At 34.0% G+C, this 22,356-nt stretch overlaps 6 protein-coding genes across 6 annotated transcripts; 5 read left to right on the top strand and 1 right to left on the bottom strand.

Annotated features, from left to right (window-relative positions):
• The first annotated feature begins 4,684 nt into the window (after positions 1-4,684).
• On the top strand, positions 4,685-5,263 carry LOC109607100 (mediator of RNA polymerase II transcription subunit 9). The gene is made up of 3 exons (XM_020023623.2): positions 4,685-4,873; positions 4,958-5,063; positions 5,123-5,263. The coding sequence occupies exons 1-3, from the start codon at positions 4,779-4,781 to the stop codon at positions 5,261-5,263; spliced, it is 342 nt and encodes a 113-aa protein (XP_019879182.1). The 5' UTR covers positions 4,685-4,778.
• Positions 5,264-5,280: 17 nt separating this feature from the next.
• Positions 5,281-5,538, top strand: LOC109607101 (protein NCBP2AS2 homolog). Its single transcript, XM_020023624.2, has one exon. The coding sequence runs from the start codon at positions 5,281-5,283 to the stop codon at positions 5,536-5,538; it is 258 nt and encodes an 85-aa protein (XP_019879183.1).
• Positions 5,539-5,563: 25 nt separating this feature from the next.
• Positions 5,564-6,382, top strand: LOC126265497 (protein YIPF3-like). The gene has a single exon (XM_049967196.1). The coding sequence runs from the start codon at positions 5,564-5,566 to the stop codon at positions 6,197-6,199; it is 636 nt and encodes a 211-aa protein (XP_049823153.1). The 3' UTR covers positions 6,200-6,382.
• Positions 6,383-6,446: 64 nt separating this feature from the next.
• LOC109607099 (rapamycin-insensitive companion of mTOR) lies at positions 6,447-12,597 on the bottom strand. Its single transcript, XM_020023622.2, has 16 exons — positions 12,350-12,597; positions 12,257-12,298; positions 12,040-12,199; positions 11,857-11,988; positions 11,421-11,611; positions 11,131-11,365; positions 10,922-11,075; positions 10,268-10,864; positions 9,708-10,210; positions 8,523-9,421; positions 8,263-8,469; positions 7,956-8,208; positions 7,778-7,899; positions 7,562-7,727; positions 7,145-7,509; positions 6,447-7,093 (listed from the first exon to the last, which is right to left on the bottom strand). The coding sequence occupies exons 1-16, from the start codon at positions 12,402-12,404 to the stop codon at positions 6,657-6,659; spliced, it is 4,518 nt and encodes a 1,505-aa protein (XP_019879181.2). The 5' UTR covers positions 12,405-12,597; the 3' UTR covers positions 6,447-6,656.
• A 210-nt stretch (positions 12,598-12,807) lies between these two features.
• On the top strand, positions 12,808-17,991 carry LOC109604717 (uncharacterized). The gene is made up of 5 exons (XM_020021244.2): positions 12,808-12,998; positions 16,722-16,828; positions 16,883-17,117; positions 17,175-17,295; positions 17,355-17,991. The coding sequence occupies exons 1-5, from the start codon at positions 12,953-12,955 to the stop codon at positions 17,554-17,556; spliced, it is 711 nt and encodes a 236-aa protein (XP_019876803.1). The 5' UTR covers positions 12,808-12,952; the 3' UTR covers positions 17,557-17,991.
• A 961-nt stretch (positions 17,992-18,952) lies between these two features.
• Positions 18,953-21,681, top strand: LOC109604715 (protein sneaky). The gene is made up of 3 exons (XM_020021243.2): positions 18,953-19,768; positions 19,854-20,880; positions 20,934-21,681. The coding sequence occupies exons 1-3, from the start codon at positions 18,964-18,966 to the stop codon at positions 21,286-21,288; spliced, it is 2,187 nt and encodes a 728-aa protein (XP_019876802.2). The 5' UTR covers positions 18,953-18,963; the 3' UTR covers positions 21,289-21,681.
• Positions 21,682-22,356: the final 675 nt, after the last annotated feature.

Here is a 22,356-nt window from a genome sequence, read left to right as displayed (position 1 = left end):
CAGGCATGGAGTGACTAGTTATTGGACGACGCCATTAAATTACGGTCATTATGTTATCGATCCGCGTATCGATCGGTCGGTCGGGGGTGGTTGTCCGCTCTGCCATCCACCCCAATTAATTCGGTGGTGCGGTTCGGGTTAGTGCAGTCACTCGTGCGATCAGTTAGTGCCCTACTGGACATGCTACGGGGTTAAAAGGTAGGATTTTTTATTTTGAATCAATTGTTTAAGAGATTTTTTAGTTTTTTTTTGTTTAAATGTGAAACCAATGTTGAAATCTTTTGGTAATTGTTTGATGTTTATTAAAATTTTATTAAAATACGAGTTAATTGTTGTTTAAAGTTGTTTAAACAATATTTTAGTACAGTTACGTAATGACATTCAAGTACAATAATTAGTATGAATTAATTTAAAGTTTCTGTTTAATATTCAAATATTTTAATAGTAAATTAAATACTTTTGATTTTTAATTGAATATTTTTTTTGTTAGTATTTAAAATCAGTTTAATTAAACAAAAATTAAAAAAATTTGAGAACAATTTGATCAACTTTTTGATTTTTATTGGTCGAAACTGATGTGTTATATTTTTTATAATTAGAATAAATGTTTTTGTGAGTAAAAATTTAAATATTTAAATAATTTACATTAATTTAATTAAAATAATTGAAAAATAAATGATTTATAATGAATAAAATAGTTAAACGTTGATTATGTAATCGATATTGAAGACCAACCAACACACCAAGGATTACTTTTTTATGATCGAAAAACATCTAGTACCGACTGACACGATGATGCAAAAATAATTTTTGGAAACAATTGTTCCACAATAAAAAATCCTATTTATATTTAATAATGAATGATAAATTCAAGTTAATAAGTAAAGTTTCGGTTTAATATTTAAACATTTTATTAGTAAATTTTGTTTTTTTATACAAATTACTTGTTATGTTATTAATATCTATATTTTAAATCAGTTTCCACCATTAGAAATTTCTTCCTGGGTATCTGGTTTATGGTATATTTTTATTATTATAGGACATACCAAAATTATTAGAAATATAAATAAATAATCGACTCTCATTGTTTTAACTATTGAAAGAACATTTTTTTGTCATTACTAAAATAAATGAAAGTATTTAAATATACAGTTTCGAAAGTATTTAATACTAAATAAAATAACTCTATAGTACATTTTTCAATAAATTTAATACTTTACTTGGATAAGTGAAGTCATACAAATTATTTATATTGACAAATATTAATAAAAGCATTCAGAAGTAATTTTTTGGAAAGTACTGATATTTACTTGAATAAGTAAACTTGGGAGAAAGAGATTTTCGGTCGCCTACAAATTGTCGAAAGTATTGATACTTTACTTGAATAAGTAAAGTCGGGAGAAAGAGATAGTCGGTCACCTGTAAATTATTGAAAGTATTTATATTTTACTTGGATAAGTAAGATCGGGCGCGAGATTTTCGGTCCCCTATTGGTTTGAAGTCCCGACCCGGAGTCTTGGTCACAGTACCGATAAGCTCTAATTAGGCAGCCTGGCGGCAGCAGTGGTTAGGTTTGAAATCGAGGGGTGCACTGATTATCTGTACGTTAAACGCTGTAACCATAAAATGAACTTATTTGGATAAGTAAAGTTATACAAATTATTTACATTGACAAATATTAATAAAAGCATTCAGAAGTAATTTTTTGGAAAGGGCTGATATTTTACTTAAATAAATAAAGTTGGGAGAAAGATTTTCGGTCGTCTACAAATTGTCGAAAGTATTGACACTTTACTTGGATAAGTAAAGTCGGTCACCTTTAAATTATTGAAAGTATTTATATTTTACTTGGATAAGTAAGATCGGGCGCGAGATTTTCGGTCCCCTATTGGTTTGAAGTCCTGACCCGGAGTCTTGGTCACAGTACCGATAAGCTCTAATTAGGCAGCCTGGCGGCAGCAGTGGTTAGGTTTGAAATCGAGGGGTGCACTGATTATCTGTACGTTTAACGCACTAACCATGAAATAAACGTTGATGATATTATACAGTGATTATTGAAACAGAACCTTTGTTAATTCTTTGGTATTAATTAAAGAACAGTAAATAACGTAAGTAGTAGTTGTAACAAATAAAAATCAAAGTGTTCTTTCTTCAACTAAAACATTTAGGGAAGATTTTTGTTTATTTTCTCATCGATTCGAGGAATAAAAGTGCTAAGGACAATAGTGATGTAGTGTTTTCACCAACGTGGACTATTTTGGTGACTTTGATGGATAAATCCTCAACTGTGGGGTCCCGACCAACCATTGGAGACATGATAAAGCAACAGGGAAAGGGCATTAAAAGTAACAAATAATAATTGAAATACAATTACAACAATAAAATTAATTAAACGTTTTTGATTATTTTCAGGTAGGTCCAGAACGAGACTAGTTAACTGGGCAACTGGCAACGCAAAGTAAGTTTTTAAACATGTTATTTCTGGTTGTTTTTTCGTCGTTTCAACTTTGCTGTCGGTTTCTCATTGCGTCCATCAATTATTTTACTAAATATTTGCGGAAGGTAGAACAAATTGTTGTTTACCCCATTACATTTTATTTATTACTTTCCCAAAAGGAAAGTTTTCGTAAATCTTTTATTGTTTTATGTGTACTTTGGATAATGTACTCCGACATTCTCTTTCAGCTTACATAAATAATGAAAACTTTGTTTTATTGCCTATCCGCCCTATTTATTTCTTTTCCACTAAATTACAGATTTATTTTGATTAATTAATAAAAATTTTATATCTTAATGTCATAAAATGTTTGTTTTTTATGTCCTTTAGGTCATCTAATCAGATATTCTCTTTCAGCTTACATAAATAAAACTTGATTCAATTTTCTGTCCATATAACTATTCCTTTTCCATAAAATTACATATTTATGTTAATTAATATAAATTTTACATCTTGTGTTATAAAATGTTTGTTGTGTCTTTTAGGTAAACTAATCAGATATTCTCTTTCAGCATACATAAAGTAAAATTTGTTATTTTCTATCCCCTATTTATCCGTTTTCCACTGAATTACAACTTAGTATTGAGCAATTAATAAAAGTTTTACATCTTGTTTGTCATAAAATATTTGTTTCTTATGTCTTCTAGGTAATCTAATCAAATATTCTCTTTCAGCTTACATACATAAAATAAAATATATTATGTTCTATTCCCTATTTATCCCTTTTCCATTGAATTACAAATTAATATTGAGCAATGAATAAAAGTTTTACATCTTGTGTGTTGTAAAATGTGTTTCTTATGTCTTTTAGGTAGCCTAATCAGATGTTCTCTTTCAGCTTAATTAAATGAAAGTAAATTTTGTTTTATTACTATAAAATTAAACTGATGATTAATTTCGTATTTATTATATGTTATGAAGTTGATATTTTTGTATAAATATGTATATTTATTGTAATAAAAGTGTAATCTTATGTCATTTATTGTAATATGTTATTATGTTAATCAATTTGTATTCGCTTGTCCAATATCCAAATGTACTTATTTATAAATAAAGTTATAAATAAATACATTTATTTGGTTGTTTATTTATTTATTTATTTATTATATTTATTCTCATAAAACTAAATTTATATGCTGATAAATTGAAACTTAGTATAGTGCTGCATTTACTCAGCGATGATGGGCTTTCTAGTTTTTCAAAATTGTTACCTTTGAAAGAATAAAATTAATAAATGTTTCTAAATGAAAAACTTGTCGCCGTAAATGCAGCGACAAGCTACCTCACTAACCAAATTAAACTGTTTTTTTATTGTAAAGCTTGTCATAGGATTTTCAGAGTTGTACAGAATTGCAATTTTGAATTGTGTCCTATCTGATGACGCACGAAATGCAGAAACAAGTATTTAATTATTTTTTAATTTATCAGTATACAAAGGTAGCAGTGGCGGCTGGTGTGTTATCTAACTGGTGGTGGTGCACTTTACATGGTCACTAAGTATTAAGATTACAAATTGCAATAAAACAATTTACTTTTTTCTTCTAAATTTTATAATTCCTAGATAAGTAAATATTATAAAATGTCCAACATGTATTTTCGTAGGAAATTAAAGGCTCTACAAAACAGCACTCCTGTGATTGGTTAACTCTAACCATTTAGAAGATATTCTCATTCGAATCCCGATGTGAACTGAGTTTTTTAATATATATTTAAATTTATCCATTAAAGTCATAAATTTTGAAAATGTGCTTAAAAATTTGAGTTATGTCGTATCTTTTATTTTGGAATATATTTCCTTCTATTAAATTTTTTCATTTCTTTTCATAATTTTATAGATATTAGTTTCTTAACACAAAATTTATATACAATTTATAATTCATTTAGAGGTTGAAAATAGGTCCTATTAATGGAAAGGTTACATTATAAAATTATTTTTAATTTGAATTTCACGATTTACAAATTAATTTCAGATACAACTCGCACCGAGTTTCATATTCCCAAGTTAACGTGTTGCTATAAGAACACTTGTTTACTTGGCGACTGATATAAACATGTGGGTCCGCGGCACTGTGTTCCGATTTAGAGACCGAACCGTGCCGAGTCCGAACGTGTCTAACGAAAATAACCAGTTCACAGAAAGTCAGTTTGTTGAATGGCCACACTGCCCTATTCAATCATGTTTGCCAATAAAATAAAACGAAAAGTTCTGGACGCACCGCAAATATTACAATTTGCTTACAATTATAGCATGAATTTCGTGTATTTGACATGATAATCTGATATGGAGACTGAAGAACAACCCTCCGAACCCAAGCAAATCAACGTCGAAGACCTGAACATTGAAATTTTGCCCGTGATCTACGAAATCATTCGTAGGTATGTAGAGGTTACGAACCGTGGTTAAAAATAAAATTTTTGACAGTTTGCCAATATTTGATTGCGTAAAAATGATAATTTCAGTGTAGAGAAGGACCATCACGATAACACGGCCAAAACGCGGGAGTCGCAGGACTGTTCCCAGAAAGTGTTGGAGCTGCAAAAACGTCTAGATCAAGCCAGAGCGGACGTAAGTACAAACATCAACTTGTGTAACTCACGTGCGTATTTACGCCCATCTGATTTCAGATTCGTATGCTTCCTGGCATAGAATACAGCAAAGAACAGCAACTCAAACACTTGGAAGCACTTAAAACTCAATTGAGGCTCAAGCAAAATTTACTGCAGAAGTACCGTGACATGTACCCCTTTCAAATGCAAAAATCCTAATTCTTGTATAAATCAGCATGGTATTCCGTTTTATAATTAGGATATTGGCGAACAATGAGCAGCTGGTGCAACGTTTAAGTGAGTCCTATCCTATGAGAAAGGCTGCTCAGCTGGTGGTGAGAGCGTTTTTCTCTGGGAAGAATTTTATAGAGGAGAAGCGCTTGCATGAAAAACTGACGCCGGAGCAGTTCAGGGATTTGATGAACAAAGTTGCCAACAATTGGCAGGAACAAATTCAACAGGCCAAAGAAGGAATCAAAAGGAAAATGAAGTAGTAGTTCTCACAAATTAAAAAAAAAAATGTCTTCAAGTACTGTAATTTTTATTGGTTCGCCAGAACGCAATTTAAAAAATAGCGCCCACAAGAATATTAAAAATTTGTTTTTCGTTAGTCCTAATGATGTAGCATCAAGGATATTTGGATCATTTGTTCCCCCTGTGAGTAAAAAGTATCAGAAAGTGTATATAGATTTATTAGGACCGATTCTAGGCTTTTTAATATTGACTGCTTTCTTGAATTATGGGTTCAGTTATAAAGTTGTACAAATTTCTTATTCTCCCACTGAAAGCATGTGTGCCTTTGGATTTTTGATGCCATTACTATGTTTTTTATTAAGTAAAATAGGTGGATCTAATGTAACACCATTTGAAATTGTGTCTCTTGTGGGTTATTCACTGTATGGTCATATTTTTACTCTTTTAGCCTCATACATTTGCTTTCAGGAGAGGAGCAATTTTTTCTTTTTTGTCTGTCTCATATTTTTTGGTGGATTAAGTACCTTAAGGCTGGCGTTAGTTTTTTTATTTACTATACCAATACCAGCAGCCAGATTATTGATTTGTACAGTTATTTCATTGGCTAATATTTTATATTTGATATTTTTGCATTTTGCTTACATGCACAGAACTTTTATGTATAAAGACGAATCATTATGAGGCCAACTTTGTAAAAATATACATTCCACATTAAATTACTGGTTCTAAATAATTTTTATAGTCAAATTGAGGATGTAATACAGTTTGTTGTGCAATGGATTGTTAAAAACCCTAACGAAATTTTTGTAGATTTTTTAAAATATTGTATTGGCATTGAAACAATAAAAATATTGATACTTATAACCATGTTTTTTTTTTCCCGCTTCATTAACATTAATTTACTTGGGTCATGGATTAAAACTCCGTATTCAGTTCAGTATACTGTTTTTTATTTACAAAGAAAATATTAAATTAGAAAAAACTAAATTTCGTCATCTGTTCAGTATACTCGTTTTATATTTACAAAGAAAATATTAAATTAGGAAACAAAAACAATACTAAATGGATTGTACAAATACACAGTCTGTATAATATAATTACAAATTGAAGGCAATCAAATAACTTTCTCAGTTTCAAATCATTTTTTCTCCCGTATCGGAAACTTGTTCTCTTTATAAATGAAGTTCAAGGATTCCAATGTGGGAGAAGTGGGTATGTGTGACAGCCTAGCAACTGTACTATTATTTATCGGCAAACTTGTCGGCGGGTTACTACTAGACGAACTAACTCCATCTACCACATCACACGTCTTTTTATTTTTCTTTTCATTGACGACTCTCTGGCACTCCGTCAATAATTCCTTATGATCTAAAGACAAGAACAATTCATGAAGTATCCTTCTGGGTGCCACCCTATACGACGTTTCCGACATCATTTTACAGACTTCCGAATATACACAAACATTCTTCAGGATCGGCAGGTCTTTATGTCTGTACTGGAGCAAATACTGCCGCACGTGTTTGTTCCAGATTGGATTCGCCAATCTTTCTATATTTCGTAACACTTCAAACGAATCTAAAAACACAAACGATTAATTAATATCAAATGTACAATTGTTTTTAGTACCTGGAACATCGGCAAGACTAGTGGGAACGGTCCCTTTGATGCTGCACCGGAAGCACGTCTCCACCGTGTGTGACATCAAATTGTTATAATATTTACTGCTCTGCGTGCTTTGCAGGCTACTGTCATCGTTCAGTGCCAAGCTCACGTCCTCCAATTGTGAATTAGTAGTTGGTACGGACAAAATACTGTTAAATGAAGTATCGGGGAATAAAACAACGAGCATTTGGGGTAAAGTTACGCCCATGTAGATCTTGTCCTCGTGTTTACTGTGAGAAGAGTTCAACGGGAACTTCTGCACGCTGAATACCGACTTGCAATGCGTGTCCATCATTTTAAAGTCTTCCAATAGGCTTGGGTTGTTGTGTCTACGAAATTAATACGTAAATACCATTTATTTTGGTATACTATAATACTTACAGGCTAAAGTTAAGGCTGTTAGATCGAGCATATCCGTCAAAATCATCTCCGATTGTAGGCGATGTTCTTAAGTACCTTAAAGTTGTGTAACCCACTAAATCTTGGTAAGTCAGCCTGTTAGATGGTGTGTAGTTGGAGTAAGATGATAATTCCGAGTTTGTGTCACCTAAAAAGTCGCATTAGTACAACGTTTATCACAATATTCTTTTGTCTTACTTTGAGAGGACATTCTGTGTGAACTTTCAGAGGTTCTGTGACTCCTCTGAGTCACATTGGCGAATTGTAACGTGCTCAGACTCGACGAACTAGGAATAGGACTTAGAGTATGTGTGTGCTCTCTGAAAAACAACAATAATAGTAGTTCCAAACGTAAAATTTCTAAAAAATATTTTACCCAGCGTTTCCGGCATTTTTGAATCCTTGCAAGGATTCGTAAGAACTGATGCCGGACGTTGAGGATTCCGTGACCGAATGGTTTCTAAAACGCCTGTCAGGTCTGTCAGCAGGCGATTTTATTTTGTCCTCCGAGTATCCGTTCATTTCGAAAGTCTTGGATTCGGAGTATGACCTCTTGTGGTATATACAAGGAGGTCGCCGTCCGGCCGGCAACGTGGATTGCTTCATCACGCTACTGCTACGCCTTATCTCTGCCAAAAATATAAGTAAATAATAAAATAAATAACTACAATGGATGTTTCTACCTGGCGAATCGATTGAAAACGAGTCTTCGCCAATGTCTTCATCGATGCTCTCGAAATCGTACGTGAAGGGGTTGTCTATAGATACGCTTCCCTCTTCCGATACGGACGTGTCATGGTGTCTTCTCATTTTGGTCTTCCTTATGCTCTCGATCTCATCCTCGATTATTGGCCAGAAGTCATGCCTGTGATGTCTGGTACACACCCAACCTAAAATACTTTCGCATTACCACCAGAAACACCATTAATAAGAACAACCATACCTTTTTTAAAGAGGAGGTCCGCCCCCATTTTGGTGGTGGCAACGAGGCCCAAAGAGTAAAAAGCTATGGCCCGTATTGAATAAACTTGGGCGCTCTGCGCCAAATCCAAAACGGCATCTATGACGCCCTTAGAATTGAGTTCGACAAGGCCGGCATTTGAGGTAGACAAATGGCCAACCGACCAAATAGCCGCCTTTAAGTTGAGGATTTGGCGTGTGGTACCGCATTCGCCCTCAATCACAGTCTTGATAATAGTTTTACAATTTCCGTGCTCTAAAAGTATCTGCAGTCCGTCCTTCTGCTGATTGAGCTGCCCATAGAGATGCGGTGGTAGGAATACATTCTTCTGGCTGATCGTCTTCACAGTACCGGATCTTATGTCGTACCTACGTAACGTTAAAGCATCCGCTATGCATCCCTCCGTTAATTTCACATATCTGTAACAGAAATCTTCGTCCCAACGTTTGAGTAAAGGCAGCACCTTGTTGTCTTTGATCATTTGTGCTAATCCGGTTTTGGTGGACAGGAATCTAATGGCCAACAACATGTCTTTCTCCTTCTGGATATCCAAATCGGGATTTAACTTAATCAAGGCCTCCAAACATTCAGGCAATTCGCAAGCCTCGTGCAAAGTACTGAGGGCGGTGGCGTTCACTTCCTTGTTGGTGTCCTTCAGTTGGTGAACCAGCAATTCAATGCCCCAGGATGGGAAGTCGTAGGCGCCGGCACGCAGTAACACTAACAGAAACTGCGTGGCGTAGAGACGGGAGTTAATCTGTTGGCATGTCAGAATTGAGCGAAGGATCTTGCGAGATGGAGTGTGGGCGGAGTAATCCAAGCAGGAGACGATAAGTTTTACGTAACAGTCGAAATTGGTCGTCGTCGCTAAGTGTTCCAGTCTAAAAATTACGAAACAAATTGTTTAAATAAATCAGTCTAAAGGTAAATTTTCTTATTTATACTGTTTTACTGTACAAGTTAGTGGTTAACAATAACAAACTACCCTTTAACACAGACAAAAACTTTCGTATCATCAATAAAAGAGGATTAACAGAAAAAGTCTACAATTAAACGACTGTACCACATTTTTAGATGCAATTATTGCCATAATGCATAATTAAAATTGAACATATTTATTTAGAAAATAAAATTAACATTGTTAATATTAAATAGAGCGTTGCTTACTTTTCGAACATGTTCATGGATTTGAGTATCTCGACACCGACTTTGGTGGCGGTAAACCTGCCGATGAACAGAAAATAGCTTTGGCACTGTGTATTGAGCATGTGCTGCGGACTGAACAAACAGTCGTGCACATTTTTGCTCCTTGTGATCGCCTCTATGTTATTCAGAATATCCCTGAACAACTCCTCCAACCAATTTCTACCTTCGGTCTCGTCCATATCGATCAAGAAATTAATCAACTCCACACCGGTTTGTGTGTACTGCGTGCTTTGCTGCGAACAACCCAAATCCAAATGCGAGTACTTGTTCTTGGATGGCATGAAGAACTCCACCAGTCGCCGGATAAAATTCTTGTGTGTGGAGTCGAGCAGATCCAACTTAAAGTTGTTTTCGCCGCGTAGCATTATGCCTATCACCTCCCAAGTCCATGTGAACGGGTCGGTACTCAGCAGTACGCCAGACTCTTTTACCGCATCCACGTTGTCACGTAACACATACTGTAACTTAATGGTGAAGATAAATGACTAAAAAATTAATTCTTATGATCAATGAACTACTACCTGATGGATTTTAGATTTGAATCCACTGGTTAATTTCTGCTTTGAACTGGAACGTCCGGGCCTATGAAGAACGACCGGAGCAGTGCGGCTCTTTAGAATGAAATCCAAATGTAGACTGTAGGAAGCGGGTCGTCTTTTCATAAGCTTATGTAGCTGCTCGAGGGCGGTGACTGCACCAATCGCCTGAGGAACGCTGCTGACTGCGTAATTCAGCAGTAATGGCAACGACGGCGACAAATTGCAGCAGTCGGGCGGCAGTAAAATGTGACTCAGCCTTAACAATTCTCCCAAAAGCACCGTGGCACGGACGCTGATAAAGGTGTCACTGGTGGCAATCACCTCCGACAACGCTTCCATGAGCCCGTTTTCGAGAAAACAGTACAGTAACAGGGACAAGTGCATTTCAGTTAGACTGGGCGTGGTTTTGGACAGGTGCGGCAGAACGGATTGTCCTTCCGCCGCCACGAAACCATCACTCAGTCGCCAATTTGCCTGCGGCTCGCAAGGATCCACCGCCCCCAGGGCGACAGACAACTCGTCACTCCATTCGGGTTGCGGAAGGCCAAGTAGCTCGTAGAGAAGGTCCAAGACAGCTTTCTACAATTGAAAATTGTTATACGTTTCGTTTTGTGACAATTTACCTAGATAAGTTACCCGAATTTCCAGTTGATTCAAATAGAGAACTTCCACAACTGCCCTGAACCCCGTCTGATCTCTTGGACCGCAAAAGTGGAGGATTCCAGGCCAACTCCGCAGCACCGTCAGCAACGCCAATCTGCTGCAGTTCAACCTCAATTCTCGTACAGCCCTACACAAAATATCAATAAAAACACCATCCACAACCCACAAATATTTTTAAATACATTTCTTTCTTGCGATTCTTCTCCTTAAGTCCTTGCTTGTAGTGGAAGTCGCAGAAGGGGGCGGCCAATGTGTGCAGGTCCACACGAGCCGACTCCCTCGTCTCCGGCCTATCCAACATCAGCAACAGAACGCCGCACAGCGATTCGGCAATCATCGGCGTCTGACATTCGAGGAGGTTCCGGGTTATAGCTGCCACTCCTCCGCACGCAATGAACAATTGTGCGTTCAGGACACCTGTAAAAGTCATTCGGGTCAAAGAATTTCAATGGACGATATCCTGACAATTTACCGAGTTCCGAGAGCGTTGCGAGACAGATCCGCAGCAGCCGATCTTTGCTCTCGCTACCCTCATTGGCCAGGGCAACGATGCTCCGAGCCATCGACACGTGGAACTGCATGGGCGCTAGGATCAGGATCTTGCGCATCAATTTCATTGCCTCCAGCCGTTCCACATCTTGTTTATAGATCAGGTCAAGGGATCTTATAGGGTAGATAAATTATTATTAGGACATACTTTTTTTATGAATAATATGTGAGAAAATACCTAAATGTGTGTTTTATTTGTTTAGGTTCAATTCTCATAAATTCTGATAAAACTGGATTTTTCATATTAAATAATCACACACTTTTTAAGTCAATAACTTGAATATATTGATGAATGACATTATTATTTATTTTCATTGATACTGTCTTATCAGATATGAAGTAAATATGGCAAGACTCACCTGGTTATTAAATAAGGTATTAGCAATTCATTCAGACATTTTACATCTTCTTCATTTTTCAATATGTGCCTAATGCACCTCAGACTTCCAGCCCGGACTTTGGTTGATGTGTTGAGCAGTGTTAGTCTCAAGCTATAAAAATGCAAGCTGTAGGCTTGTAGATTTTTGGTTTTGGCAACTTACCAGTGGAGAATCTCCTTGACACTGTAGCCATAATTCTCAAACTTACCTTCTATCTTTAAAGTTACCTTTACAAATGTGTTCAGATAGTTCACCAGATGACTGTCTGAGGTGTCCGATTTACTTAAACTACCCAATATTTCTTTGACCACGTCATGGGGATCTGCAAAACAGTACTTTAACTTGGCACAGTACTTTGAAAAGCTTAACTTGGCACTACCTTGACTGAGATCAACCAACACTTCTGGAGCCTTGAACTTGCCTAGAAATTTGGACACTATTACGTCGTATTTGATGATTAATTGTTACTTACTTTGCCTGAGCCGTCCAGTGCGGAGGTTGGCTAATCGGCACCTGTTCACTGCCATTTTAACGCCAGCACTAGAAAAATCTTACGTTCAGTCGGTGCTCGCGTCACGCACATTTTCGGTATTCGAGCATCGCGTCGCGCCGCTCACGCACTGCCGCAGGTCAACATCTACCGGTGCAGTGCATACGTTTATGTGCATTCCAGTTTTTCAAATACGATCAATTCCTGAAGAAATGAAAATAGGTTAGGTCAACCTTGGCTGTCATTTCAATCACAGAAGATACTAAACGATATGCAACCCAGTAAACAACAAGTTGCATAGGTTACATATTCGTTCAAAAATTATATGTTATCTGTGATTAATTATGACATATTAATTTTATCTAGACATTAAAATCCATTTGCTAGGGAGACTTACACTCATAACTTATTTACATATCGTGTTTAATTAAATAAAAAATATTGTAATAGTAGGGTTGCCTAAGTGAATCAGTATAATATCATTCGGAGATTTGCTGCTGGTTTATGTCACTTCGGTTCTTTCAGTTGAATCATTTTTATTTTGGTGTCGTGTTGTGTCCTGTGTGGTGATATTGTTTAATTAAAATGTATAATAGCCTAGTGCTGTTTGTTTTTGGTTTGTTATTAATAGGTAAGAATTGGATATTATAATTTATGTAACGTTGAACCAATGCCACAGAAAAATTATGTGTCAATGGTCAATAGAGTATGAAGTGCATTGTTGCTTATTGTTAATATGTGTTAAAAACAATTAATTCATAAGAAAATTTTATAGAAAATATTAGTGACAATTATCTGGACTTGAATATAAATACAATTGTATTTATTCATAAAAATATTAATTGGGAGCCACTAAATATATTAATTATAATACATATCTCGTAAAATAAAAGTTTCTTAATATAAAAAGTGATTTACGTATGTGAATTACAGAAAATGGAATCCAATTCTTAGTAAAATTCATTCAATAACATGTTTACGTTCTGCTAGACAATTTTATATTTGCATAACTGGTTTACACAAAAATATTTTTATGCAGTTATCACAAGACTTTATAGAGAGTGGGTCTGGTTATCTTTATGGCAAATTTTAGAGAAACCAGGTATTTTTTATGATGTAGGCACCAAACTTAATGATATCGTAATGGTATTTTAATTTGACAATTTGTTCAGTCAAAATATGTGCAATAAATAATATCTAAATCACTAATAAATTGATAAAATATGTTATGATTGTTTATTTTTAAAATTTCCTACATACTTTTTAATAATTTAAGTTAATGATAAAGTTATGAAAAATAATTTTAATTTTCGTGGGCCACCCTCATAAAATTTGTATTTTTGTATGTATATATAATTATTTTAAAGAAAACTGTTGCTTTAAATGTTTTAAAATTCGAAGCATACGAAGGGTCATTGTGCAAAGAAACATAAACAAAATAATAAGAAAACATTTTAAGCTATCGGATTATTGATTTGATTGTAATGCATAGATAAATTTTATATTTAGATATAATCAGCTATTCTAGATCTCTATGATACACCTTTCTCTTTTTCAAAAACCGTCTGTTGGGCTGTTGTGGCGCTTCTTCGAGATGATCTGCCCTTTTTAGAAGGCTGTAACTCAAATAGTATTTTAAATATTAATTTAAAATATTTGTATGTTGTTTTTGAAGGTATAGATTATCGAAATATGTAATACACAAAATGTTACATTTTGTGTCCTTTAAACATATAATTTATACAAATTTTTTTTCAGATGCCTAAACTGTCACAATTTACCTTATTTTTCAACAATATTGAATACTAATAATATACTTCCACCAATCCATCATTCAATTGAATACATTTATCATGGTAGAATTAATGAATAATTTGCAGAAATTTCCCCAGAGAAACGTAATCACGTAACCCATTATTAGAAAATGAACATCTCTAATTAAATGCAATAAAATAGTTTTATTTTATTTAAAATAATCACAATATATTCTTCTACAGTTATTCATTTTAAAGTTTAATCAAAATAAATTCTACTTAAATTAAATATTAAAAAAGTGAATAGTGTCAGATATAAAAACAACACATATTTAAAAAAAATACACATTTATTAAATAATTAAACTTAACTAAAAAAAGACTTTGTCCGTTATAACCCCATCAAAGAGATATCGGAAATTGTTTGAAATTAAATTCCACAACTCTTTAATTAATAACCATAATTCATTAAACAGACCAAAGTACTCCTCTCTAAAATTCTGGAGGATAATTAATATATTTCTGTGCAAACTTTAGTCTTGATCCAACATTATTTTATGATACCAATGACTTCTTTACTGAAATACATCCTTGTAACTTTTTCATTCATTCTGATTGTTCTACTAGACACATTCATATTGTGTAGACACAATTGATTTATTTTTTACTTGCTTAGAAAACAATGAAGGATCTTGTTTACTGATTCTTCCCAATTGCCTGTCTGTAAAAGGAGTTGTTTTTGTTAGAATGTATTTTCCAGTGTGTGTTGTTAAAAACATTCGAGAGCATCTTAAATTTTTAGTAATATTAGCTAAAATCATGATGTTTTAGCTAATTATTATTTCCCTCCTTTTTAGAGTGAAAATCATCTTTTTTACGGAATGTAAAAATACATTCTAACTAGCAAGAATATTGTTAAATAATGACAAAAAATGAAAATATATTTGAATGGCCAACCAAATCAAACTGATATGTGCTTCTCCTTTGTTTTTATGATGTGAAAGAGTAAAATAATGTGTAGAATATTAAAATATATTTTTGATATTGATTGGACAAATATTTAATTGAATGAACTATTTTCTAAATATCTTACAAAATCTTTTATTTTAAATTTCATACTGGTAACTATTGTATTTAAATCTATAAATTTTTGAACAATTGCCAAATTACATATATTTTTATATATTCGAATATTTTTATTTGAATATTTCACTAGTTAATAATGATACATAGTAGTGTAGTGACAATAGTAGCTTTCATTTTACGTCTTTATTTATGTAATTAGTTTGTCAAGTACAACTGATGAGGTTTTTAACTATTTGTCAATTTAACTTGATGAAATAAATTTAAAAATAATAAACTAAAATTAAAAGTAATAAGTAATATAATTAAATAAAAGTAGATTCTCCATACGTAAATATGAAATTTAACTAAAATATTATCTAAACCGGTAATTTCTTATCTTTATCCTTTCCAATTACAACTTGCTATGCAGCGTCAGTTTTATCAGCTCAAAATCAGCACAGAAGTGAAGTAATTTTGGACTCCAAGAAAGGTACAACGAGTGGTTCAAGTCTATTGTAAACGTGCAAATTTCATTTATGAAATTATAAAGGGGCGTGTTTCTGTTTTCATAGTAAATTAGTTGACTTCATTAAGTGTTCAGTACATTACAATATCAATATTTCAACGAACTAATAACCAAAAACCACTATATAAAAACCGAGACGTAACAATCGGGTTTAATTGTAATGTTTTCCCGTATATGAAATATAAAAACCTTGAAAGTCACATGATTCCATTTAATGAAACGACTGTATTTACCAGATATAAAACCTGGATGAATTTTAACAAATATTCACCCAGTGCAAATACGAATTTGAATCTAATCTTTATTTAAATTTTTATGCTGATAAATTTACATCACAAATCCCATGCATATTTGTGATTATTATTATAACAAATTTTTAAATTTGTAAATATTCATTTTTTTTCCTATAAATTACCCATCCCAACTGTTCTGTGGTAGAGTGAACGTAATATTGAGCAAACCGAAATCAACCTCTTACATTTTTTGTTGAAAACAACCTTTATCTCATTATCTCTAGATCGGAGTTTTTGTAAATGCTCAATATTTTTCGTAGCCAGTTACCTGGTTTCTCTATATATATTTTTTAATAATTCAGGAAACTATTGACTTATTTACTCGTACTCTTAGTAATTTCTATTGGTCCCTCTCGGTCTAGGTACAGTGGGGGCCAGAGAAATGGTACACATTACTATCCTAAAGTTAATTAGGAAAGGCACTGCTCTGTAAGTCAGAATTATAATTATTCATAAAGACAGCTAATAAATAATCTAATAAGCTGTTATAATTTTGTTCAAGAGTTGCCCGAATAAAATTAGAGTGACCAGCTTCATAGTGGACACAGCACTAACAGGAAAAAGAATAAACAAAAATATACTGGCAACTACCAAAGTAATGAAACAGTATTTTGTGATTATCCCCGGCCGTTTAATCAAAATTGTCTGTAACAAATTGCCGGACGACCTTGGGACTCATCAATGCTGTGTTTAAATGCGAACGCATTATTTTTACAGGCGCGTCCGGCCAAGATCAACAGCCCGAACAGAGTGCCCTGACGAAGTTTTTCTACGACCGGTGCCAAAAGTACAGTCGTGATGCGTCAGTCTATGATCGACTAAAGGTAAGAACCACTCAAGTATTCACCGAACGTACTCATTAATTGATTATTGATTAGGCTGACGTGGGGGATTTTAAAAAATATGCCAAATACACGGCCACTTATCTACCGAACCAAGTGGGACACTTCTGCAAACTGGAGCAGGGTCATCTCAGAGGCAGGATGAAAGCTATAACCACCACCATGACCAAGTGTTTGCCAGCTGAGGAACATTTTTTGGGTGACTTCGTCTATCAGAGCTTCAGGGGATTCCTCCATTTCTTGTGCGACAATGAAGCCGAAAACGTCCATAGTACGTCTTCAATTAATGTTGAGTCGCACTCAAGTAATTTGTTTGTTGCTATTTAAGGTTTCTTCAGCAGTCAAGGCAGTGATTGCCGTAGCAACATAAACACCGAGGAAATTACCCAATGCTTCGGAAAGATTTTCGCCCCTGTTGACGGTCGTATACAAAAGAAAGAACTATGCGAGTAAGATGGTTCGTTAACGTTTTTCATTATTGTAGAAACTAATCGTGTGTATTTTTCAGTAACCTCAATGTGGCGCAGAAGTGTTATTCACAAAGTTTGGACCGCCACTGTCCGAATTTCAGGGCATTCCAAAAACTCAACCAGGATCTGTTCAATTACATTGAAAGACCATGCTCAACTTCTGGATCAAAAACGGTTTTACCAGCGGTGCAAGGAATTTTCTTCGCACTGATTTTCTGTCTAATTAGATTTACTTATTAACTGTCCCTAAGAGTACAAAATGTATTTCATTGTTAGGTTGACCATCCGAATTGTTTATATAGCTGAAAACGATAAAATATTATTAGAATATATGACTTTTTATCAAATTTACTTGTGATAAAATTTTATTTGGTATTTTGCAATTTAGATAAATAATCGTCTTTTAGGCAATGTATCCTAGTCTAAATATTTTTATCATTCTATATAAATGGGACTTATTTTTTATACTCATTTGTAATTGGCAATCAATTAAAAAATAAACTTTTAATTTTGGATAATCTATTTATTATTTGCCTAAAATGATTAAATGTGATGCACAGGCGCTGTTTGTATTTTTCTACAATTTCAGTATTAACTTTGTTAAATTATTCATACTTAATTGTGTTATTAAATATGTACTTTATATCTGTTGTGTAAATAAAAATTTTAGGCTGATATATTGTTTCATTTTAAAAGTAATATATTTTCAATTGACAGAATACAAAAGCAATAAACATAGAAACAACTAGATCATTTAATATGAAGTCAGTCTTCTTTTTGAGTAAAATATGATTAAATCTTAATTATTAATTTGTTGTAGATTAATTAACTTATATAAATAAGTGAAGTATAATAAATACTTCATTTCAACATCTTACTTCTTGAAATGTCCTATTTACATAAATAAACACAATATAAATCAATATTTTTTTAAACTTGAATTAAATTGGGTGTCAGAAAATTAATAACAATGTGTACCATTTTAATTTATCTTGAAAACTAAACATATTTATAAAATATACCTCTTTTCTTCTATTAAACATACTGAATAAATAATATTTTAGTAAAATATTAAGATATTTCAAAAAATAAAAAGTTGTAACGAATTCAAGAGTACCTCATCGAATATACCGAATAAAATCGAAAATTAAATGTGGTAAAATCACACAATTTTTGCGTTATAAATATTATTAGTATTTTTATATAATACATTAAACTAAACATAATTGAAATCATACTTTCAAGTAAACATTGAATTAAAATTCATAAAAAATGATGGTCCTGTGTACTGTGACGGATTGGTTTAAAGACCAAAGCTTGTCTTACCCATCCTTATTTCCAGATATCAACTTATTAACAGTTTATATTAAATAAAAGAGTGATGGTTAAAATATTTAACATATACATAATTAAAACATTTTTATTGTACACTAAAATACATAAGATTTTAAACAATTTTGAATGTTAAATTTGAAAATAATTAATAAATAAAATAAAAATAAATTATATTAATACGAATATTATAAAAAATAACAAAATTTTCCATAAAAGCAGGCCATAGTAGTTGATTTCATATTTTGTTTCTCAAAAAACGATCGTTGCCAAAGATACGCATTACAAATATCAAACCGATTAGTATAAAATCAGATGCCTAAGAAGGTTGCATATGTGCGGCGCAAATATCGCCACATCGCAAAAGTATGTCCTCCCTTGTACATGCTGTTTTGCAGCCAAAGAAACGAATACCGTTTCTTCAAAACTATCGCCGGTTTCATCTACGGCTTCTTCATGGGAATCTGCATCTATTTTCTCATCATAGTGGACTTGGATTTCACTGAAGACGCAGCCTTCTACGTTACCTTCCTGTTGTCGTTAATGCTTGGATTTGGATGCGCGTTGTCGACGCAAATCCGTTGCATCGTGTTGTTAACGTTTCCCAACTTCGGAGGTAAGGTCGGAAGGGGAGTATTGAAGGCGGTGGTCATAGCTGTTATTATTGCGGGACCCTTGCAAAATATCACGGTCAACGGCAAAGAAGTCGTGAGAGTTTTTTCCTGTACCGCCTCTCTGACTTACAATCTCACCAAAACTAGAATCAAGCTTATGTTTGAACCGTTTGCCGAGGGTATCAAACAGATGAGAACTGACGTGAAAGAAGTGAAGGATACGATTAGATCGATAAAAGATGTAGCAAGTCCTATTATTGGTGAGGTTGAAGATGAATCGGAGATCAAAAAGTTGAAGGAGGAAAACGATTATTTGGACGAATTACACAATGACACCAAACGGTCTGAATTGACAGATCAGCAAGTCCAAAATGGGTCGTCTCTCACCAAAGGTGAGACTATCGAAGCCAACAGATATCGTATGAATTACATGGAGAAAATAGCTGCTAGATGTGAGAACCAGTTTACTAAAATTACCACGAAATGTTACAAGGTTTTTTCAAAAGGTAATAAATTTTAACATTATATCAGATTTTGTTTTTGTTGTCATGGAAATTAAATACATAAATATTATTTTTAAATTTATAATAGGATATGATGCTTGTTACGATACGGTAACATGGCTTGCTGCATGGATTTTATGCTGGCCGATGAAACTGAACTTTATCTGTAACATCGGCGATGTTCTCGGAGGAGTGGGTAAATGTGACCCGTCTAAAGAATTGGATCCTGGCTTTGGTGAAGGTTATACTTATCTGAAAAACTCCGGCCAGGAATTTAGCAAAAATTTTAAAGAGGTGAGACTTCAGTTCAAGATTGAAAAGTTGCCTGTGATCAAAGAATTGCGCGACGCCAAGAACACGGCCAAAGCAGTCTTGCACAAAGTTACAGTGAGAAAGGAAATATTTGATGCTGTCATGAATATTATGAAACGGCTCCTTGCTTTCCTGTTTCTTAGGATAATAATCAAATGTCAGCAGTACCACGATAAATATCTGAGACGGATAGAATTCGACAACTGCTACATTACGAAATACTTCAGGAAAATCGACGCCAGAAGGAAAACCCAAGGCAAAGCGACTTTGCTACCGCTTAAAAAAATCGAAGGCAGACGAATAATCGACCCCATGAGCTGGCGACCTCTAAAACATGAACGCCAAAAACTTTTGAAGGCATCAATCATATTGCTTTTGGAGATGATTACAGCGACTGTTCTTGTTTTGTTGGATCGATTATTTTACGAGGCGTTGGACATAGTAAAGAGACATGCCAAAATCACTTACACACAAACTGGTAAGCACGACATACATCTAGAAGTCGTAGGCACCGGACTGGTTGCTTCTTTGTTGAGGTCCGTTATCAAAGGTTTCAATGTTAAGAAACGCATACACATTGAGGCAACTAACGAGGTTTGTTTGCCCACGCCCAGTTTACTGCTGAATTATTTTTTGTTTAAAATCTACGGCATTTATTTTGTCATTTGGTTGCTGATGGTAGCTCAGGCTTACATTAAAAGATTCAGGAGGGTGATTTGTGGTTACTTCTACAGAAAGAGGGAGAAAAGGAGGGTGCTCCATCTGTACAATGAGACATTGAGGAGGAGAATTGGTTTTTTCAGGTAATGACGAGTTTCTATTACAAAGAAGTGTTATTAAACATTAGTTTTTATAGATTCATGAGAAAGAAGGTGAAAAAACTGGCACGTGAACAGAGGTTGAAGAACAATTTAAACGTGTGTCACATCTTGAGGATCAAGTATCCGAATCAGTGCTGCATACTTAAAATATTTTCGTATGCACGTAGGAGATGTTTGATTTGCGAAGAAATTGAAGGAATATTTGTTAGCGATTTTACGGAATGTCCAACGGAAAAATGTCGCATGATATATTGTCGGGAGTGTTGGGTCGATTTGGGACAGGTATGTTACAATTGTAATTTGGATGCTTTGGACACTTCAAGCGAAGACGAAAGCCTGGATGATGGTTTCGGAGATGACAATGCGGGTGGCAGAGAGGATGATGACTAAAGTGATTTAATCTACAAGTTTAAAATGTGCAACAAAATTGAAGGTGGTTATTTATATATTAGGGGTGTTTAAATTTGTTTTGTTTGTGTAAAAATTTTTCAAACCGGTCAAATTGGGCTTGTGCACTCCTCTTGTGGCTATATCTTGACTTGATGTTATCTACGTCCAGATATTTATGATTTTTCTGATTTTATTTTCATCATTATGTTATTATGCAAGAAAACATTGGAGTTGCTTATAAATTGCAGCTACCAATTAGAAGAACAATAAATACATGACTCAGATGTCGAAAAGTGTACAAGTCCTGTTTCACTGGTTATTGTTGTAAATTGAAGTTAGTATTGGAGTATATTATGTGAATCCGTAATTATTAGTTACTTAAATAAATTTGTATTCCTAAAATTCCAATTTTATTTTTAAAAGTGAAGCCTAATAAAAACGTCAGACACCACATTAATATCCATCGAACCTCTTAATTCCACATTTGTGGGTGCCACACAGCTCCAGCAATTAAATTGTAGCGAAACCAGATGTAGAAACAGTCAAGCTGCATTTTACTTTTGTATCAGATTTTAGAACGAAAAACGCCTGCCAATATCCCCGTATAATTAACGTTAAAAGGGACACGTGTGCGTGAGAGGAAGTCTCCACACCGGTCCGTACGCACGTTCCTGTTGCATCCCCATCTTTCATGCATGTTAATGGGGAGCAAATTTTGACCCACATGTCAACTGAAATAATGAAACGAACGTACAGTAAGTAATTAATGGCGTAAATTGGAAATAAATTTCCCCCTTTAAATGTCGAATTTGACTGACAAGGTTTCGCCCAAGGCGAGGATTGGGTTAGAATAACACAGTTTAGCACTCCAGAATGATTTTAGCTAAGAATTAAAGAAACCATCTGTTGTTTTTGTTGAAGGGGTGCCGAATAAACGGTCGGGATTAAGTCTTAATGCAATTCTTATTATTTGTTTTTGCCCTTCCAGTTACAACAGCCTTTTTATTGATGCAATGAATAGTGATATGACTTCTTAGGAACCGAACCAAAATTGTGTAATTTTGTTTG

The sequence above is a fragment of the Aethina tumida genome, chromosome 5 (assembly GCF_024364675.1).
Source record: "Aethina tumida isolate Nest 87 chromosome 5, icAetTumi1.1, whole genome shotgun sequence".
Lineage (NCBI taxonomy): Eukaryota > Metazoa > Arthropoda > Insecta > Coleoptera > Nitidulidae > Aethina > Aethina tumida.
This window is presented reverse-complemented; position numbering and strand designations above follow the sequence as displayed.

Excerpts from the sequence above, each read along its gene's own strand:
- LOC109607100 (XM_020023623.2), top strand. The coding sequence starts at position 4,779 with ATGGAGACTGAAGAACAACCCTCCGAACCCAAGCAAATCAACGTCGAA. Across the intron at positions 4,874-4,957 it reads ATCTACGAAATCATTCGTAG|TGTAGAGAAGGACCATCACG; the intron begins GTATGTAGAGGT and ends TGATAATTTCAG. Across the intron at positions 5,064-5,122 it reads TAGATCAAGCCAGAGCGGAC|ATTCGTATGCTTCCTGGCAT; the intron begins GTAAGTACAAAC and ends ATCTGATTTCAG.
- LOC109607101 (XM_020023624.2), top strand. The coding sequence starts at position 5,281 with ATGGTATTCCGTTTTATAATTAGGATATTGGCGAACAATGAGCAGCTG.
- LOC126265497 (XM_049967196.1), top strand. The coding sequence starts at position 5,564 with ATGTCTTCAAGTACTGTAATTTTTATTGGTTCGCCAGAACGCAATTTA.
- LOC109607099 (XM_020023622.2), bottom strand. The coding sequence starts at position 12,404 with ATGGCAGTGAACAGGTGCCGATTAGCCAACCTCCGCACTGGACGGCTC. Across the intron at positions 11,612-11,856 it reads ATACCTTATTTAATAACCAG|ATCCCTTGACCTGATCTATA; the intron begins GTGAGTCTTGCC and ends CTACCCTATAAG. Across the intron at positions 9,422-9,707 it reads TCCATGAACATGTTCGAAAA|ACTGGAACACTTAGCGACGA; the intron begins GTAAGCAACGCT and ends CGTAATTTTTAG.
- LOC109604717 (XM_020021244.2), top strand. The coding sequence starts at position 12,953 with ATGTATAATAGCCTAGTGCTGTTTGTTTTTGGTTTGTTATTAATAG. Across the intron at positions 12,999-16,721 it reads TTTTGGTTTGTTATTAATAG|GCGCGTCCGGCCAAGATCAA; the intron begins GTAAGAATTGGA and ends TTATTTTTACAG. Across the intron at positions 17,296-17,354 it reads CAAAAGAAAGAACTATGCGA|TAACCTCAATGTGGCGCAGA; the intron begins GTAAGATGGTTC and ends TGTATTTTTCAG.
- LOC109604715 (XM_020021243.2), top strand. The coding sequence starts at position 18,964 with ATGCCTAAGAAGGTTGCATATGTGCGGCGCAAATATCGCCACATCGCA. Across the intron at positions 19,769-19,853 it reads TTACAAGGTTTTTTCAAAAG|GATATGATGCTTGTTACGAT; the intron begins GTAATAAATTTT and ends AATTTATAATAG. Across the intron at positions 20,881-20,933 it reads AGGAGAATTGGTTTTTTCAG|ATTCATGAGAAAGAAGGTGA; the intron begins GTAATGACGAGT and ends TAGTTTTTATAG.